Here is a 20,634-nt window from a genome sequence, read left to right as displayed (position 1 = left end):
ATGGCTCCCTTCCCGCAGGGAAGAGGTCCTCTATCCATGTTCTTTTAGGCAGTTAGGGGGAAGGTCAAAGTTTCTTCCTGAGTCTTGGGCCTTGATTGTTTTCAGCTCTAAATAATCCAAATGCCAAAGAGATTTTGGGGTGGGAAATTTTGCTCCCCTACAAAAGCAAGACATTTCTGGGGGTATACTCTCTGGAACAATACCTGTGGGGGGATGAATGGAGCATGAGTGAGCAAAGAGAGAAGCTCAACTGCAATGCAGTTGCAACAGAGGCCTCAACCAATCCCACAAGGAGCTCTGGAACTAGGACCTTCAGACGTGTCCAGAATGGAGGCAAAGGGACGATGCCTTGGCAGCCCTGCCTCAAGCCACTCCTCGGTGGGGGCTGTTCCTGGGAAGAGAGCGTATATAACCTTGAGTAGGGCAGCTTCCTCTGGCTGAGGACACGGCCTGGAGAAGGACTCAGCTCTGAGCTGTTAGAGGCAACACCCACACAACTGAGGGAATGGGTGTCCTTATCCTGAAGGGTAGATTTGGCCAGCATGCCTCAGCACCCACTTCAGTAGGATAAGCAGAGGCCAGACTTTGCCAAGTTTGTAGAACACACCAAATATTTTAGATGTTATGGTAAGAAGAATGAGAGACAATTAGAGTTTCAAGTAAATGAGTTACAGAAATAGGTCTGTGTTTCAGAGAGACGTCTCTGGAGGCCAGGTAAAGGCAACAAGACTAAATTCAAGGTGGGAGATGAGGGTGCTGTTACGGTGATTCGTGGGGAGATCATGAGGGCCAGAACGAAAGTAGTGTCAGCAGAGAGAGAGATAAATGGATGTCATGGTATTGTGATTGATAATAAGAAACATATATTTGGTCTTCCACCACCGTTCCTGGAGTCTTCTTTGATGAGAGCCATTAAAGTGTCTTTTGTTTTGTTAATGAGGTGCCTTTGGAAATGACCTAAGGATGGGGGCTGGTTGCCAGTGGAGCCAACCTTGTGATTAAAGGGTTGAAGCTTTCCTTTCCACCCCCTGACCTGGGGGAGGGAAGAGGGGCTGGAAGTTGAGGTTAGTCACCAGTGGCCAATGATTTAATCAATCATGCCTCTGTAATGAAGCCTCCAGAAAAACCCACAAGGAGAAAGAGTTCAGAGAGCTTCCTGGCTGATGAACACATGGAGATTCAGGAGAGGCTGCTCCCAGAGAGTATGGAAGCAACACGCCCTTTCCCTACACCTTGCCCTGTGTATCTCTTCCATCTGACTGCTCCTGAGTTATATCCTTTTATAATATACCAGTAATCTAGTAAGTAAAATGCTTCTCTGAGTTCTGTGAGCTGCTCCAGCAAGTTAATCAAACTCAAGAAGGGGATTGTGGGAACCACGGACTTATAGCCAGATGGTCAGAAGCACAGGTGACATGACAACGTGGACTGGTGACTGGCATCCGAAGTGGAGGCAGTCCTGTGGGACTGAGCCCCGAACCTGTGGGATCTGGTGCTACCTCCAGGTAGACAGTGTCAGAACTGAGTTAAATTACCAGCTTTACCCAGCTGGGAAAGGAGAATGGTGGTATGGGGAAAAAAACATACATTGTAATTGGTGATCGCACTGCAGACATCTTTGAGAAATATTTAGAATGTAAAATTGACGGAACTTGTTTACTGACCAAATGAGAGGTAGAGAGAGGGAGGAGTCGGGCTCACGGCCAGATTCTGCATTGTTTTCAACAGCCTCCATTCTGACCCCTTCTAGTTTTAACATTCAGACTGCAGCCATGGGGATGGAGCCAGTTTGCAAAGCTCATTACGTTAATTCCCCTGTTTCGACGCCTTGACTGTCTGCCAGTTCCTCCCCCCAAAATTCCTCAGGCTCAGGGAAGGCTTTGCAAGTAAGTTAAATCTGAATGAAGAGCTACAGTTGGAGTGAAAGGTAGGCCAAGGCATAGGGGTGAGTGAGGTACCCTCCTGATGGCCAGCAAGGCCACCTCTCAGAATTGAGCATGCCTCTTCGGGACCCAGTTTCTGCTACTCTGCTGATGTTTGCCGTATGTCTCCCACTCAGCTCTTAGAGTTTAGACACACATCCTTGCTTAGACTAACTCCTGAAAGAAAGGCTGGGCTTTCCTCTTGGGCTGGGCTCACAACTGACTCCAGAACGGGTCCCTTGTCTAACTCATGCTCACTTCCACCTGGCAGCCAGGACATACCACCTAACCGGCTGCCTGAAAGACACTTGGAAATTCACATGGATGATGTACAGACCTCAGCTCTGTTACAGAGGCCCACTTAATGGGTTTTAGCACTGACCACAAATCTTATATTATTTTGAAGCGCTCAGTGCCTTCCATCTCCTAGAAAGCTGGACAAATGTGAGATAATTTTACCGTGGGTCACCATAGCCCACATGTCTATGAAGACTGAGTGCTTGGATACATCCGTTTTATAAGCCATGCAGTGCGGAGGACATGACCCCTCACTTCTCTATCCTTGCTGGAGAATGAGACATTCTTCAGAAACCAATTTTCAGAAAGCACAAATGTTCTTTTCACCCAGAAAATTTCAAAACATTTTTTAACCTTATTTTCATGGAAATCTTCCCAAATACCTTTCAAATCTATTTACAGCCATTTATTATTTTCTTAATGACATAAGATGACATTATGAAATTAGCTATAATGGATCTCTCAGAGATTATTAAGGTATATTGAGGAATTTGCCTTAGTACTTAGTAGGGAAGGACAACCAGGGATTTTTAGCTCCTGGATCTGCTTTTTATATTTTCTCTCTTTCCCTTCCCCTCTCTGTCTCTGCCCAATACTTTTTTTTATTTTTTAAAATTTATTTATTTTATCTTTGGTTGCATTGGGTCTTCGTTGCCACGCGCAGGCTTTCTTTAGTTGCGGCCAGGGGGGGCTAGTCTTCGTTGTGGTGCGTGGGCTTCTCATTGCGGTGGCTTCTCTTGTTGCGGAGCACGGGCTCTAGGACCGCAGGCTCAGTAGCTGTGGTGCACGGGCTTAGCTGCTCCGCGGCATGTGGGATCTTCCCGGACCAGGGCTCGAAACCGTGTCCCCTGCATTGGCAGGCGAATTCTTAACCACTGCGCCACCAGGAAAGTCCTCCAATACTTTTTTTTTTTTTTTTAAATGGGCTCATTCTCATGCCGGTACCCTCAAAGCTTGTGAAACAGTCTGGGATTATTTAAACTCAGGCTCCAGAAATCATTTGAGGCTGCCTCCTAATCAGACTCCTCAGCTGCTTTGTGTCTTCCCATCTCCTGGGCTCATGATCTGTTTCAATAACTCATCCTGCTTCTGCTCTGTAACAGCATCTAGAACTAGACTGGGGCTCATTATTCTGACCTCAGTCTTCAGCACCCTTCCAGACCTCGGCTGCTGGAATCTGTCCTCCAGGTTCATGGGACTTCGCAATGGGTAAGGGGCACCCCACCCTGTGACCTCAGTAAAGTCCTTTGGGACCTGCTCAGATAGGCTAATCTTGGAAATCTCACTCTGTTCTCTCCATCTCTGAGCGCAGCCCCAATATCATCTGCACCCCCCTCCAGTCTCTGCCACAAAGTTGCCCCAAGCAAACTCTGCCAGTTTTGACAGGCGGAGAAGATCAGGTAGGACTTTTCAGGGTCTGAGGCTTGTCTTGTTTCCTCTTAGGCTGTAAAGAACTCCCTGAATAGTGAGCATAAAATCCCAGAGGGTCTTCCACATTTCAAGGAGGAAAACATCTTCCTTTCCACCTCTGTTCCACCCCAGAGAGACAGCAAAAGATAAATCTGAACGCTTCAGCCTCCATGGCGGCTGTCCCAGGAGGACATTGCCACGATGGTCAAACCTTGAAAATTCAGACCACTTAGGGTAGGGGAGGGGCACTGAATGAAGAAGAGGCGCCTGAAATACCAAATTAATTGTTAAAAAAGTCAGGGTTAGTACCTTTCAGTATGTGAGAAAACCAGAGCTAGAATCCTTAGGAGACTGGTTTTAGTGCCGAAAAAGAATGATAAGAATAGTTTATAATAAGAGTGCCAAGTGATGGCTACGTGTGTTTATTGAAGCCAATGTGCTGTGAAAATAAGAGGACATGGTCCTGCCCTCAAGGAGCTTATAATTTACAAGTCATACAGACACACATACACAATCAGAGAGCAGTATAAGAGAATCCAGTTGTGAGGATGGGGGTTGTTTGTATATAAACGTGAGGTGCTTAGGTGACTTGGAACAGCTTCTTCCTTTCTTAAGTTCTGTCACTTTCCCCTCCATATATTAATTTTCTTGTTAATTTGCTACTCTCATCTTTTCAAATTTTTGGATTATATGGAAAGGAAGGGGGTGGAAGTGAGGCCACAGGGAGTGGCCACAGGGTCATTTCAGGATGTAATAAAAAGGAACAGACGTCTTGCAGAAGGGGTTTAAATTAGACATTAAGAAGAGTGCTCTGAGACTTTTGGGGTAAGAGGTTATTGAAGAAAGTTGGTATTTTTCTAGTGGATAATGAGATATTTGGGGGGTCACTTCAAACTCTTTAGAGATTTGTGTGAGAATATGGGAAGTCGGGAGAGAACCCCCAAGAAGGCCCCATAAAGGTAACAAAAAATGACAGTCGTCTGTAAATGCTTGTGATATGTCCAACCATTGTCAGCTACACCTTTAGTTACCCTCTAGCCCACACACCCTCTGCTGTGTCACCAACCTCTCCATTTATCAGTAACTTCACAGTTTGACAGGAGTAGTTCCCAAGACGCTCCCTTGACCCCATTCACCTCTTCCTACCTTGCCCCCTCACTCCTGGCCTGAGTCCACTCAGAGCACAGGCTTCTCAGTTCTGGGCATCCTCCCCCCACCCTCCATGCTTTACTAGAAATGCCTTCCAGCCAGATTCCTCTCCAGTCGCTGGCAGTGCTGCTGTTCCCTGCCTGTCCCCGGAAGCCTGGTCCCAGGGTGGACAGCTACCTACCCGGCGTGCCGTGGTGGACAGTCACAGCCTCTCTCTGCTCTTTGACATAAAAACTATGTGCACCAGAGTCCCAGGAACTCTCAAAACCTCTCATTGTGATCACTTTGGTTTGGCTCTTGAAACCCACATGGCAGTTTCCTATGAACTGATTCTCCCTGGAGGCCAGTGTCCGGTCCTAACTGGCACCAGTCAAACGCTGGACATGGCAGGTGTGGCTGGTTGGGCTCAGGTGGCCTATTCGGAGTCTCTGTTCCTGCAGCACCGGTAACTTCATTTCTTTTTTTTAAATAAATTTATTTATTTATTTTTATTTTTGGCTGCGTTGGGTCTTCGTTGCTGCGCGCGGGTTTTCTCTAGTTGTGGCGGGCGGGGGCTACTCCTCACTGCGGTGTGCAGGCTTCTCCTTGCGGTGGCTTCTCTTGTTGCAGAGCACGGGCTCTAGGTGCACGGGCTCAGTAGTTGTTGCTCGCGGGCTCTAGAGCGCAGGCTCAGTAGTTGTGGCACACGGGCTTAGTTGCTCCGTGGCATGTGGGATCTTCCCGGACTGGGGCTCGAACCCGTGTCCCCCTGCATTGGCAGGCGGATTCTTAACCACTGAGCCAACAGGGAAGCCCCTGGTAACTTCATTTCTGCCAGAAGTTTCTAAAGTCTTGCTGATGTTCGCACACCTTGGGGAGGTTTGGGAGTGGAGGGTGGAGAGCTGGGGGGAGGGGACTGATTAATGGTCACCACAGATGGGATGGGGTGAGTGATTTCAGGTGGTGTAAGAGAAGTGGCTGCAGCTGGAGAAGACATGCTGGCCGGGAGATGACGTCACCTGCACAGGCTCCCTCCTGAGTGGACCCCAGGGCCAGGGGCTGTCAGCATATGTGGGAAAGCTGGGTCTCACCTAGGTTCTGTGTCTTCCCCAGTGACCCTACTCTTGGTCTCTCTGCTGAGCAGGTTCCAAAGTAAGTGAGGCCTCTGAGACCTATGAACATTTAACCCTCTGGGAACAGAGCCCCAGGAAGTAAAACCAAGGGGTTACCTGCTGTCCCCAGCGAGCGCCTGCTTGGGTGGTTACCAGGTCAGTGTTCCAGGCACAAACGAATCAAATATTCAACGCAAATATTTGTTTGAGCCTTTTGCCACTAGAGGGCAGAGACTTTTCCGACTGTGGGAGGGTCCTAGTCCTTTTCCTTTTTAGAGTTGAACGGGAATCTACAAAAAATATTTGAGTGGGCATCTACAAAAAGTGTCCACAAACCTCTGGCTTTTCTCCCTCCTCCCACAATAAATTGATATTCTCAACCAGATTGACTAAACGGATAGAATGGACAGTGGTTTTGTTTTCAAAAACGTTCTTGCAGTCAGCAGAGCATCAGGCACTAGAAATCCACATCGCAAGCCAGTGCACACATGGGCCTGGTGGGTGGGCAGCGCTGGCCTGCGTGTACTAACGCAGTTTGGAGGAGGAAGATATGTGCCTCCCCCCACACCTCTGACTTGATGTTATCAGGAGCACAGGGCTGAGCCACTGGAGCTGTGGACAAATCCATGAACTTCCCAGGATCAAGATTTCTATCACAGCCTGAGGCAAGGGATTATAGGCTGTAACTTGAGGAAGTAAGCCCAGGAAGGAGCCTCTAAACATCCTCCCCCTTTCCTGCCCCTGACTATGAACGGAGCACAGACTGTCTTTTCCCCTTTTCTTCATCTCACACCTACTTCATCCAGAAGCCCTTCTTGCAGGGAGCTCTCTTTGCTGCTGCCCTCTTCCCTCCCTCCAGCTAAGCAGCAGGACTATGATGAGCTCTTGGGGGTGAACTGAGAGGGTCTGCACTGGTATTTAATTCAAAATGGAATTTCCTCTACTTCGAGGGTGCCAGTTCGGGTTTTATGATGTACAGGAGACATCACTGACCATTAAAAGATTTTTCAGGAAACTCTCAAAATCAAATTCCTTTCAGATCATTTGTTAAAAATGAAAATCCATAGAAAAAGGAATGCAGAAAAAATTAAAGGGGTGGAGAGAGAGATAATGTCCTCTGGAAATCATAAAAAAAGTCCTCCAGACTTAGTCTGCACTTGGGTTTCTGGGCAATAGGGCTCTGGGACTGCATGGACCCCACCCTGGCTACATTGCTTTCCCAGTGACAGGCACATCAGTTCCTTAGACCCAGGGACACGCAGACCCCAGAGGTGGAAGGAGCGCAGAATGCACGGGCCAACACTCTCCATGTGAGAAGCAGCTGGGAGCAGCTTCAGAGGCAAGAGCGGGGTCTTGGGCCCCAGCCCAGCCTGTGACTCTCTCCGCTGCATCCCGCTGCATCTTCTTTGCTCAGCCTTCCTCAGGCTAGCAATCCAGTTAAAAACCCTACATGTGAGTGGCAGCCTTTCACCAGAAATGGCAGCCCTGACAAACCCTCCACATGGTGCTGTCGTCTCTGACTTGATCCTTTCTTGAACCTACACATCATGGCCCTGGAGAGGTGGGTGTCACCCCTAGTGACACCTTTCCTGGCTGCAGGGAAAGGCAGAATCTTGCCTTATGGATGCAGAATCTTGCATAAAATGAGAGGGGAGAGCTGCCATGACTGAGTGTCACAGGAAGACCCAGAGAGCTCCTTGCTGCAAAGAAACGCACAAGCTCAGGTCTCCCAGCTCTGCATGGGCCCTGCTCTCCTCAGTCATTTCCCCCTGCCTAGGAGGGACATGAAGCCCCACACCAGCCTCTTCTGAGCTGCGCCTGTACAATAATTGCATTTGCGGTTGTGTGTGCTTCTGTACAGTGGCCTGGGGATACCAAGCACCATGAAGTAAAGATCAGAGAGGCTGGGGCAGGGCAGGAAATTCAAGGCAGAGGCTTCTTGTGGTCATGTTTCTGTTGTGAGCTTGAGCCCTTTGGGGATTGCTTCTTCCCGGAAGTCCTCTGAAGCCCAGAAGAGTGGGAGCCAACTACAACCACAGGTGCACTGCTGTTCTCCCTCGGGTATGTCTGCGATCTGTTTGTACCAGGGACTGACAAGGTCTGGGCAGGGCCCCTGAGGGCTGGGAGAACAGCAGGAAGATGAGGGCTGGAGGTTACCGGGTTGGTCAGTGGCAGAGCAGATGCTCAGCTCCACCGCGGGCAGGGCTGTCTCCAACCAGCACTTGGACTGGTTTGAGTTCCTTCTCTATCTTCTAGGGCCAGCTGGTCTCTGCCACTGTTTCTGTCTACCAGAACAAGGCAGATGTTTTATGATTAGAACCCAAAGCAGTGAGATCATGCACTAGAATAGTTTCAAGTGGTGGGTAAATTTTAGTTAATCTTCCTTCCCAATCCTTAACCCCTGTATAATTACAGCTTCAAGCCTGAAATCTGCCTTTTCCAAACTAGTGATTTTACCTTGTCTGCTGGAGTCAAAGGTCATGAGTTCTTCCCTCATGAAGAAAAGTAAAAAAAGTTTTTAACTTTTAAAAAAAATATATATATTTATTTATTTGGCTGCATCGGGTCTTAGTTGCGGCACACGGGAGCTTCATTGTGGCATGCAGGATCTATTGTTGCGGCGCAAGGGGCTTCTCTCTAGCTGTGGCGGATGGGCTCGGTAGTTGCAGCACGTGGGCTCTCTAGTTGTGGCGCACGGGCTCCAGAGCACGCAGGCTTAGTTGCCCTGCAGTGTGTGGGATCTTAGTTCCCTGACCAGGGATCGAACCCACGCCCCCTGCATTGGAAGGCGGATACTTAACCACTGGACCACCAGGGGAGTCCCCTTCCTTCATTTACATAAATGCCTTTCTCCACAAGGACTTCCCCTCCATATGGAAGCATCAGAAGACCTGAAGACTGCACTGGGGTTTCCTGAGTCTGCTCTTCCAAGCCAGAAAGGGCCCCTCTGAGGGACAGTAGGTCCCACTGAGGCTTCACGCATAGGAACAGTCCTTTAAGAAGGCACCTGCCAACAGCTACTTTTACATGGGCTGGGAACATTGACATAATGGAGCCATTCAACCAAATGTCAATATTTGGTCTACCAGACAGAATAAGTGTTTGAATAATGTACTAAACTTTTCTAGGTTTATGCGACTCTTTCAAGTCACGGATATACCCCCTTGGATTTCCTTTGAGTCCATTGTTTATGTTTTTTGAAATTCCATCTTTATGTCCCCTAAAAGTTCAGGATCAATAAACTTTAAAACGCAGGAAAAAAATGAAGAATACGGCATTTGGGCTGGCTCTAGAGTTTCCCCCCACTCCCCTGCAAGCACACACAGTGGTTGTCCTTGTTCTTATTCTGTTTGGTGACATGGATTCATTCTCCTTTGCTCTGAATTTTTGGGGAAAAAAAGAACCACCTTTCAGAGTGGGGAGAATCAAAACCAAGTGGCAGTTGCTGCCAAAGTGGCATTCTCTTGACCCAGAAGCCCCAGAGGGTTTGTCGAAGCTGCTAAGTGGACTGCTACGGGGTGTGTCAGCAGGCCAGGGAGTAGCTGTGAAAGGGCCAGCAGGGGTTAACAGCGCTGGTTAGGGCCAGGATCAGGCAAGCAGCTTCCTGTGGATCTCAAGTGCGGAAAACACCCTGAGGCAAAGTTTAAATGTCCTCTTGTTAATTTTCCTCAAACGAATCCAATTATTGCAAAACCTGTTAGTGCTGTTCAAGATACTGTGACACAACTTTGCAGAGAACAACAACAACAAAAATGAAATATATATATATATATGAGAAAAATATTTACTTTGGTTGAAGTATTTTCAACCCCAGGAGTTCTGATTTGGAAAATAGCATTTAGTGTTCCTCTTTCATTTTATACGGTAAGCCGAGACACCTTATTCTCTCCAGGGGGCTTACTTAGCTCAGGACTGCCTGGGTCTTATTCTCAATAAAACATTCATATATTCACTCTTTCTATGCAGAAAACACAATTTTAAAATACGGACCATAATGTTGGGACACAATGCTGCTTGTGTAAGAAAGTCTGTAAGCCTTTCTGGATCCAACAGGCCCAATGAGCCCTCAGCAGGGTTCCCATCTGAGTTTGTAGACACACAGGCAGGGACAGCATATTTGTTTGCCTTTAAGAAAGGTACAGTTTATGGCAATGCTTTTCTTTATTGAGTCCTTATCTTGTTTGTACTTTCTAGTGCACTTGGAAGGTAAGGATCGTTGGAAAACTCTATTTTAGACTTAAAAAAATTTAATTAGTTACAGAATTTCTTGAGGAAAAATATATATTTAAAGAATCATTACTTTTTTGAGATGAAGGTAAAACTTGTTTCTGGAAGATTTATTCACCAGTTTATATAGTCCATAAGTTCATCTCTGAGGCCGTGAATACAAATATCTTTAGGTATTTGAAGAAATGATTTTATTATTACCTGAAAGCTTTGAGTTTGGTGAATTAGAGAAATTGTCTTTACTTGAAAATTCAAATCTGGACACTGCTGCCATGCAAAAAGAATTTTATCTAAATTGTGAAAAAGTCAGTGTCTTGAAGATGATGTTTACTTGATAGGAAAAACCATCAATATTACTATGTCAAATGCTGGTTTGGAAATAGCTTTAATGCAATGGATAGTTATTGGAATAATAACTACAATAAATTTAGTATCGAGCCAAGAAGATATTAACTTGGTTTTTTTTTTAAACTACCTTTACCACTTGGAATTACAAGTTGAATTTTCAAAAAATAAAGAAAATGGATAAAAAAATGATACCATGCATAGTAAACTATAAGATGTGGTGTTATCATCAATAATCTTCATATTGATAAATATACTTTAAAAAAAACCTGTCTGGCAATGCTCATCCATTTCCCAGGGAAATCTACCTTATGATGGAGTTTGGAGGGGCGGTAGCAATGAGTTAAGGGGACAGCCTCTGTGGCCCAGGTCCCTTTGGCCTGTTCTCCTCTTCCCTACCAGGAGGAGGTACATGAGAACCATCAGCTGGCCTGTGGGTGAGATGGGGGACCCTGATGCCACTGAGACTTAAGCCAAAGTACGGGACTTCAGGGCTGACTCCTGATCCTCTGAGGCCTTGGGGACCATCTTCAATCTTGATTCTTAGTCCTCCCCATGCCCAGAGCTCCTGGATACAGTGAGAAGACACCAGGGAGCGACGGGACAGAAGTGATCATACTACTGGTTTAACTTTGCAGCCCATATGCCCAGGGAGCCTAGGCAGCAAGTGACATGTAAGCCTCTTGAGTGGAAGCAGGAAGAAGTGGGTTCTGCCATAGTCATTGGAGAGCCCCGATCTGTTCTCTTGGGAGACTGAGTAAAGGGAGCTTTATATCTGACATCATCAACACTGGAGGCAGGTCCGTGGCACTGACCAGAGCTTCCTTCACCTCACATCTGGGCTTAGCGGTGAGGACCAGGGCTCGTCTTCCGCAGCTCCCAGAATGACAGCCAACCTTCTTTTTTCCTGTTTTTCTCAGAGTTCTCCTACAGCTCTTCTCCGGGATACTTCCTCAACTGCTGGGGCAATTTTTCTGATTATTATCTTTTCCTGAGCTTTACTATTTCACTTCTTCCATGAAGGTCAGCCTATTTGATATGAAGTTGGAGAGAAGGTAGCATAGCTTGTGCTACAATGGAAGGGCTCCACTCATATGGAACGGGCACCTCAGAGACACACTAGATTTCTCTGAACACTGCCTATGACTTCTCTCTGGCTGAGAAGGTAAGGTGCCAAGCAGCGCCTCTGTGGCAGGTGTCATTGGGTCTGTGGTTAGGAAAGTGCCCACAGGTGGCTGTTAAAGGACATTGAAGGGTTATGGCCTCTTTTTGGCCCTGAGAGAGGATTGGAGGGGGAAGAGTCAGAAGACCCCATCGGTGAGCAAACCCAAGCCTCAGAGAGGTCTCACTGGCCACTCTTAGCCTCAGGTTGTGCTCCATGTCAGCAAGCAGCTCAGGAATCCTGTGTGTGAGAGAGATTCTTCACAGGCATCTGGAACAGGACAGTAAAGAAACAGGTGAGGCCATCCTCTCTGGCCATTCCAAGGCCCCCCCCCAGGCTGGACACTCTCAATACCCCTCAGTGGCCATCAGTGAAATGGGTGGCCATGGGCAGCCACATGGCCTGCAGAATTCTCAGGATCCACATACAGGCTGCAGACACTGTTTTTGGCCATATGCGCATCCATGGTTATGTCCTTTTCTCAGTTCATTAAATCACTTTCTATAACTTTGCTTTGAAAGTTCTAGCAAGGTGGCTGCGTTTGGAGGAGGCCAGGGTGCAGGGAAGAGCAGTGGACCGACCCTGACTATTCAATATGGCAGGACTGCTGCAAGAGAGGGAAGGGCAGACTGGAGAAAGCCCCATGGCAACACTAGCCATGCCAGGACCTCATGCCAGGGGACAACTGGCAGAGCTATGCTTACACTAGATTTGATAAAATCTCTCTCTTTTAATTAACTACAGTAATTCTTTCTGAAGCGAAGTCTTCAGAAAAGGGACAAACAACCTCTGCTTACTTACTTAGCATTTTCATTTCTAAGTATGTCCCCAAGCATGGGAATGTCTTGTTTGCACTTTTACTTTGGCAGTAAAGATAAGGGGGATAAAAAGCACTCAGCTCAAGCTTTTGAGCAGTCACTAGAATGACAATTTTCCTCCAGGGTTTCTTGTGACACTGTAAGTTCTGTTTTGATCATAACTATTCACTTTTCTTCAGCTTATGCTCTATGTAAGTGTTCATGAATAACCCTTCCCCTTCTCCTCTGCCCCTTATTATTCCCCTCTCACTCCACCCTCGTGCATGTTAAGTATTGCATGTGATTTTAAAGTGACAGCTATCCAGGAAGCCTTCTGATTCAGTGACACCTCCCCCTCCACTCCCATCCCCACTATCTCCAAAGTGGCCCCGATGAGATGAGCCACACTTTCTGGTATTCCATTCTTATGTAATCCCTTCCCCTTGAATCTAGGCTGGCCCTGTGACTTGCTTTTGACCAACAGTCTGTGATGGGAATGACTCTGTGTTACTTCTGAGGTTGCTTAGAAGAGCCTTGCAGCATCTACTGGGACCTCTTGCAACGTTAGCTCTGGGGGAAGCCAGCCGCTATGAAAGCAGTCTGACTGCCTTGAGACCTCCATGTTGTGAGGAAGCACAAGCTAACCATGTGGAGAGACTATGTGTAGAGAGATGCCCAATCAGCCTCCAGCTGTTCTGGGCATCCCAATAGAGGAGCCAGATGTATATGCAAAGAGTCCATCATGGATATCCTGCCCAGTTCCATATTCAGATGATACTAGCCTCAGCTGCCATCTGATAGCAACTGTAAGACTCCGAGAGAGCAATCACCTAAACACCGCCAACCCACAGAATCATGAGAGATAACTTGCCATTTAAACCACTAAGTTTTTTTTTTGTTTTGTTTTTTGTTTTTTTGTGGTATGCGGGCCTCCCTCTGCTGCGGCCTCTCCCGTTGCGGAGCACAGGCTCCGGACGCGCAGGCCCAGCGGCCATGGCCCACGGGCCCAGCCGCTCTGCGGCATGTGGGATCCTCCCAGACCGGGGCGCAAACCCGGTTCCCCTGCATCGGCAGGCGGACGCGCAACCACTGCGCCACCAGGGAAGCCCCTAAACCACTAAGTTTTGTAGTGCTTTGTTATGCAGCAATAGATAATTGGAACACCCACCAGGACAGGATGGCCATGAAGATAGCAAGACATTTTCCACATCTATCTTTTTTTTTTTCACGGTACGCGGGCCTCTCACTGTTGTGGCCTCTCCCGTTGCGGAGCACAGGCTCCGGATGCGCAGGCTCAGCGGCCATGGCTCATGGGCCTAGCCGCTCCGCGGCATGTGGGATCTTCCCGGACCGGGGCATGAACCCATGTCCCCTGCATCGGCAGGCGGACTCTCAACCACTGCGCCACCAGGGAAGCCCCTCCATATCTATCTTTTGTCAGTCTTCTTGGCTTGAGAGTATGCCTTTCTTCTCTTCATATGAAATGTAGTTCTACTGATGGCCATAAGGACAAAATCATTCCATTTAGAGTCATGCTTGTTTGGGCATTTTGAAAACATCCACACTGGGGCTTCCCTGGTGGCGCAGTGGTTCACAGTCCGCCTGCCGATGCAGGGGACGCGGGTTCGTGCCCCGGTCCAGGAGGATCCCACATGCCACGGAGCGGCTGGGCCCGTGAGCCATGGCCGCTGAGCCTGCGCGTCCAGAGCTTGTGCTCCGCAACCGGAGAGGCCACAACAGTGAGAGGCCCGCGTACCGCAAAAACAAACAAACAAACAAAAAAACAACAAAAAAAAACCATCCACACTGTAGAAACCATTCCTTTCCCTCCCCTCCCCTATTCCTCCTCTGGTCATGCACCAGTGTACTTCCTAGGTATCACATCGCCTGCAAAATGTGCCCAGTTCACTGGCTGGGAAGATGCTTTTGCAGCAACACGCAGCCAGGGCAGATCTCCTTGAAGACAAAGGTAACAAGAGGAATGGGCTGAGAATCAGTGCCAGGTGATTGAGGGAGACAGTTGGTTTCTTCCCATCTCTTGGAACCAGTTTTCCCCAAGGTCTCTTCCAAAGATCTAACCAGGTTATATCCCTTTCCACTGCCATTTCCATTTTTTCAAGGTACTTTAATTTCCTTCTCTATCCTGGAAAAGACAATGGAGAATTACCTTCCCCCCAAGTTCAATGAAACAAGGTTGGAATTTTTCAAAAGGAACATTTACTAGGAAACTACAGGGAAACCAAACAGAAGGCAAGAGAACAGAGGCAGAGTTGCAGATGGGCTCAGGGAGTTCAAATTTATAACCAGCCTCTGGCCACAGCTGGACTGTTAGGCAAAGCTTTCCAGCACAAGCCACCTCGCTGCCTCTTTGCCGGCTGGCCCCTACAAAGCCACCTTCTGTTTCATAAAAAAAAGCCAGTAGCATACTCATAAGTACCCCAGGGCTGCTAGTTCTCTAGGCAGGAAGATCCTAGCCTGGGGAACAATAGGCACAGCTGCCCCAGGATCTCCTACCCAGACTCCCAGTGCCAAGGACAAGTCAAAGTTTATTGCGATGGCTGCCTGATATCTATTGGGGCCAGTCTGGTTTCCCTGGGACCACACTTCTGGGCTCATCTGCCTGGATCTAGAGATAATATTTCTGCTGGCTATCCTGCTGGCACTAGTCCTTCATGCTTTGGTTCTAAACACTGGTATGATGGAAGATGTCTGAATGCAGAGGAATAGGCAGGGAGAACCCTGGGCAAAGAAGGTTGAATTCTTCTCATGTCAACAGACATAGGCAGAACCTTGGGTTCCCTTTGGATCCTGGAGGTTGAAAGCCAGTCAGAGATGGAAATGGATTAGGCAGGCTGGGGAACACATGAAGCTGGAATATTGTAACACTGTCTCATACAACCAAAGGTCTCCATCCTTTTAAGATCTGACATTAGGGTAGTTTCTTGTACTGGGTAGCTGTGGCAATAAGAACTTTCTGAAGACCGGCAATGGACTGTGCTTCCACCCAGTTAGTCTCACATGGGAGTGTTAATTCAAATGAAGATAAATGAGCTTCCCAGGATGGTAAACTACAGTCCAACTCTGGATTCTGCTGCAAAGAGATTGTATGAAAGGGAAATGCTGTCTTGGAGAAATGGTGCAAATGTATGGACGGGACACCTATAATGGGAGAGAGAGGACCATGAGGTAACAACACCACCCCCAGGGCATGCTGAGGCCTTTAGTTTCATTTGTATGGAGGCAGAAGCAATGAGGATAAAGAACACAGCTGGCAGTGGGTTGGCTGATGTGGTCACAAAGGAAGCTGAGTAATGAATGTGATACCTGGGGAGAGCCCTTGACCTTCACTTTCCATTCCCCAAGTGCGGTGAAAGTGATGCATGTGTCCGGAAGTGAAAGGAAACCTGTCGGTGGCTGCCCAAGGCTATGCCTCTGGGCTGTTGCATATGGAAATTCCCCAGAAGGCACTCAGGCCAAGAAGGCCCAAAAGTTGTGCCTTCAATCAGGGGCCAGCCGTATCATCTCTCCAAGAACTCAGCTCACTCAATGGTACTTCTGTTTCTGAGGTTGTTCCCTCAGTGGACAAATGTACCTGGGAAAGGGTATTCCAGAACGCCTATGCCATTGAGATGTATGCCTCTCTAACAGGGATGACAATGAACTTTCATTCTCATTGCCAACACCAGTTGAAAGGCAGTGGCTACTGGCCATCTTGAAAACAGTGTTGGGGATTCTGACTCCTCACATCTGGGTTTAGCAGAAGAGAAGGCCATGATCAACTGGTACTCACTGCCATGTACATGGGAGTAGGCAGCGAATTTGCTGTGAACTAGACCTCTTTGTACTCAATTTTCTCCAGGGTAACAGCTTGCTTATTATCCTATTACTCTCCTGGAGCTATTCCTTGCAAAGCTGGAGTACTTCTTGGGTGAAATTATTTTCTGGAGACAACTATTAGCTCAGTGGTATTCCAGTGTGAATTAGATCTGCTGCCTATTTAGCACCTGGATAGATTTTAAAATATTCTGTCCTTCCAGGGCCTTCAAGCAAATAACATCATGTCAGAGTGACATTGCCAGGGCAGCTGCTAAGACCCCATCACCAAGGGCCTTATGTTAATCATTAAGAGTCCTTTAGGTACTCTGAGTACTCTCACTGTATCAGGTGGTTTCTTCCATAGTCCAATCTCAATTCTTGGCCAGAAGAGATGTGCTTCCCCTACAGCATACCACCTTAGGCCACCTGAAGATGGCTGGACTGTTCACGTTCAGCAAACCCAATCTGGAAAGAGGGCCAGTTATTGCTGTGGTTACAGCTGAATATTTGGTCACTGGCGTCGTCTAGATGTTGTTGGATGGGAAAAGTTACTGAAGATCTTTGTAAGATGGTTGTCCTACTGTGTTCTCGGCATAAGTGGTCCTCTTACCCATAGTCATCGTTTCTGTAGGAAGAAGAAACAAAAAGAATGCTTTGGTTTTCATCCATATATATATATTTTTTCCGTTATTTCCTTTTTTTAATTGAAGTACAGTTGACTTACAATGTTGTTAATTTTGCTATACAGCAAAGTGATTCAGTTACACATATATGTATTATGTGAGTGTGTATATATATATATATATATATACACACACACACACATTTGTTTTTAAGTATTCTTTTCCATTATGGTTTATCATAGGATATTGAATATACTTCTCTGTGCTGTACAGTAGGACTTTGTTGTTTATTCATTCTATACGTAAAAGCTTACATCTGCTCACCCCAACATCCCACTCCATCCCATCCGCCTCCCCCTTGGCAACCACCAGTCTATTCTCTATGTCCGTGATTCTGTTTCTGTTTCCTAGATAGGTTCATTGTGTCATATTTTAGATTCCACATATAAGTGATATCATATGGTATTTGTCTTTCTCTTTCTGACTTACTTCACTTAGTATGATAATCTCTAGTTGCATCCATGTTGCTGCAAATGGCATTATTTTGTTCTTTTTTATGGCTGAGTAGTATTCCGCTGTATATATGCACTACATCTTCTTTATCCATTCATCTGTTGATGGACATTTAGGTTGCTTCCATGTCGTGGCTACTGTGAATAGCACTACTATGAACATAGGTGTGCATGTATCTTTTTAAATTACAGTTTTGTCTGGATATATGCCCAGAAGTGGGATTGCTGGATCATACGGTAATTCTATTTTTAGTTCTCTGAGGAAGCTCCATACTGTTTTCCACAGTGGCTGTACCAACTTACACTCCCACCAACAGTGTAGGAGGGTTCCCTTCTCTTCACACCCTCTCTAGCATCTGTCATTTGTAGACTTTTTTTTTTAAACTTAAAAAAAAAAATTTATATATTTATTTATATTGTTAATTTTTGACTGTGTTAGGTCTTCGTTGTTTCGCGCGGGCTTTCTCTAGTTGCGGCGAGTGGGGGCTACTCTTCATTGCGGTGCGTGGCCTTCTCATGGCGGTGGCTTCTCCTGTTGCGGAGCACGGGCTCTAGGCACATGGGCTTCAGTAGCTGTGGCATGTGGGCTCAGTAGTTGTGGCTCACAGGCTCTAGAGCGCAGGCTCAGTAGTTGTGCCACACAGGCTTAGTTGCTCTGTGGCATGTAGGATCTTCTCAGACCAGGGCTGGAACCCGTGTCCCCTGCACTGGGGACACAGGCGAACCCGAATCCACCGTGCTGGTGGATTCTTAATGACTGTGCCACCAGGGAAGTCCCATTTGTAGACTTTTTATTATTATTATTATTTTTTTTGCGGTACGCGGGCCTCTCACTGTTGTGGCCTCTCCCGTTGTGGAGCGCAGGCTCCAGACGCGCAGGCTCAGCGGCCATGGCTCATGGGCCTAGCCGCTCCCCAGCATGTGGGATCTTCCCGGACCGGGGCACGAAACCGTGTCCCCTGCATTGGCAGGCGGACTCTCAACCACTGCTCCACCAGGGAAGCCCTGTAGACTTTTTAATGATGGCCACTCTGATGGGTGTGAGGTGGTACCACATTGTAGTTTTGATTTACATTTCTCTAATAATTAGCAATGCTGAGCATCTTTTCATATACCTATTTTGATTTGCATTTCTCTAATAATTAGCAATGCTGAGCATCTTTTCATATACCTATTGGCCATCTGTATTTCTTCTTTGGAGAAATATCTATTTAGGTCTTCGGCCCATTTTTCGATTGGGTTGTTTTTGTTGTTGTTGTTGAGTTGTATAAGCTGTTTGTATATTTTGGAAATTAAGAGCTTGTCGGTTGCATCATTTGCAAATATTTTCTCCCTGCCCATAGGTTGTCTTTTTGTTTTGTTGACGGTTTCCTTTGCGATGCAAAAGCTTGTAAGTTTGATTAGATCCCATTTGTTTATTTTTGTTTTTATTTCTATTGCCTTGGGAGACTAACCTAAGAAAACATTGGTACGATTTATGTCAGAGAATGTTTTGTGTATGGTCTCTTCTAGGAGTTTTATGGTGTCATGTCTTATGTTTAAATCTTCAAGCCATTTTGAGTTCAGACAATACTACAAAGCTACAGTAATCAAAACATCATGGTATTGGCACAAAAACAGACATAATGGATCAATGGAACAGAATAGAGAGCCCAGAAATAAACACACACACCTACGGTTAATTAATCATTGACAAAGGAAGCAAGAATATACAATGGGAAAAAGACAGTCTCTTCAGCAAGTGGTGGTGGGAAAGTTGGACAGCTGCATGTAAATCAATGAAGTCAGAACACACCCTCTCACCATACACAAAAATATTTCCTTTTTTTAACACTGAAGTATAGTTGATTTACAATGTTTCAAGTATATAGCAAAGTGACTCAGTTATACACACACACACACACACACACACACACACATATATGTTCTTTTTCAGATTTTTTTCCATTATAGGTTATTGCAATTGAATATAGTTGAATATAGTTCCCTGTGCTAACAGTAGGTCCTTGATGTTTATTTTATATACAATAGTGTATATCTGTTAATCCCAAATTCCCAGTTTATCCCCCTACCCTCTCCTTTGGTAACCATAAGTTTATTTTCTATGTCTGTCATCCATGTATTTTTAATGGGTATCAGACAAGTGCCAGGCACTGCGATAGATGCTGGGGATACAGATACCATGAGGAAGACACAAATCCTGCTTTCAAAGAGCTCACAGAGGGAGAGATTACAACGTGAGAAGCTAAACAACAGAGATGTGTGTAAAATGCGTAGGAGCAAAGAGTGGGGAAGGACAAACTTCAAGGGGATTGAGGTCTACAGGGAGGATTCTGAAGATGTCTTGAGCTGGGCCATTTAGGCTGAAGGGGAGGCCATCAGGAGAGAAGGAGGGAAGGCCAATGTGGGCAGAGGAAGGAGCCTGTGCAGAGGTAGGAAAGGGCGTTGGAGGGACTGTCAGAATTTGGTGTGAGAAGTGGAGCAGGAGGAAGTAAGGCTGGGGAGGGAAGAGTGGTTCTGTGTGGTGTGACACCCCTTCCGTGCTCTCAAGCGGTGAGGGATGGGCTTTTTCACTGGAGCCCCAGACTTAGAGTAGCAGGATATCTTGTGATTCACACTCAGCCCAGCATTCAAGTTAATTTAAACTCAGGGCATCTTCCAATACAGACTAAGAATATTAATGCTGCAGTCGCAGAGAGAAAGAAAACTGGAGTCACTTCTATGGACAAAGCAATAACAAAAAGCAAACATGTAAACCATGGGAGAGTTGCAAACGTTCTCAAACTGGAATGTTTGGACTGCATTTCAAAGATCAAATGTTCATGTGTGAGGCTATTAGAGAAAGTAATACAAGCCAGAGCATAATTGGTGAAGGTAAAGGCAAGTCTGACTGTGACCCTGGGCTCTGAAGTGTGTGCATGGGTGTGGGTACACCCATACCCCTGGGAGAAGAATATTCTTTTCTGGATCTAGGAGGAAAATGTGAATGGATATTTCCCTTATATTGTGATTCAAATACAACTTTCCCAGATGCTCTGGAGCACCCTCCAGCTGGCTCTGCTCCCCAACCCACCACCCACATCAGGTACTGGTTCCCAGAGCCCCTTCTGCCAGCTGTGAGACTCATACTGCAGGCCAGCTTGCCAGTCCCTGAATCCTTTCTTATCAGGAAGGCAAACCATCAACAGGCTCAGCCCCACCAATGAATGCCATGTGGTCTGGAATTAGCTGTGCTGCTATTCGCCAGTGAGGCCACAGGCCTTCAGTTTTTGATTATCCATAG

At 46.7% G+C, this 20,634-nt stretch overlaps 1 protein-coding gene across 1 annotated transcript in view; it reads right to left on the bottom strand.

Moving 5' to 3' along the window:
- Window positions 1-15,121: 15,121 nt before the first annotated feature.
- Window positions 15,122-20,634, bottom strand: part of SYT9 (synaptotagmin 9) — a 196,336-nt gene continuing 190,823 nt past the window's right edge. Inside the window, exon 7 of the mRNA XM_055091631.1 lies at window positions 15,122-16,841. Within this exon, the coding sequence (XP_054947606.1) occupies window positions 16,833-16,841 (9 nt within the window). The 3' untranslated portion in view covers window positions 15,122-16,832. The remainder of the gene's footprint in view (window positions 16,842-20,634) is intronic.

Source organism: Physeter macrocephalus, chromosome 16 (genome assembly GCF_002837175.3).
Source record: "Physeter macrocephalus isolate SW-GA chromosome 16, ASM283717v5, whole genome shotgun sequence".
Taxonomy (NCBI): domain Eukaryota; kingdom Metazoa; phylum Chordata; class Mammalia; order Artiodactyla; family Physeteridae; genus Physeter; species Physeter macrocephalus.
This window is presented reverse-complemented; position numbering and strand designations above follow the sequence as displayed.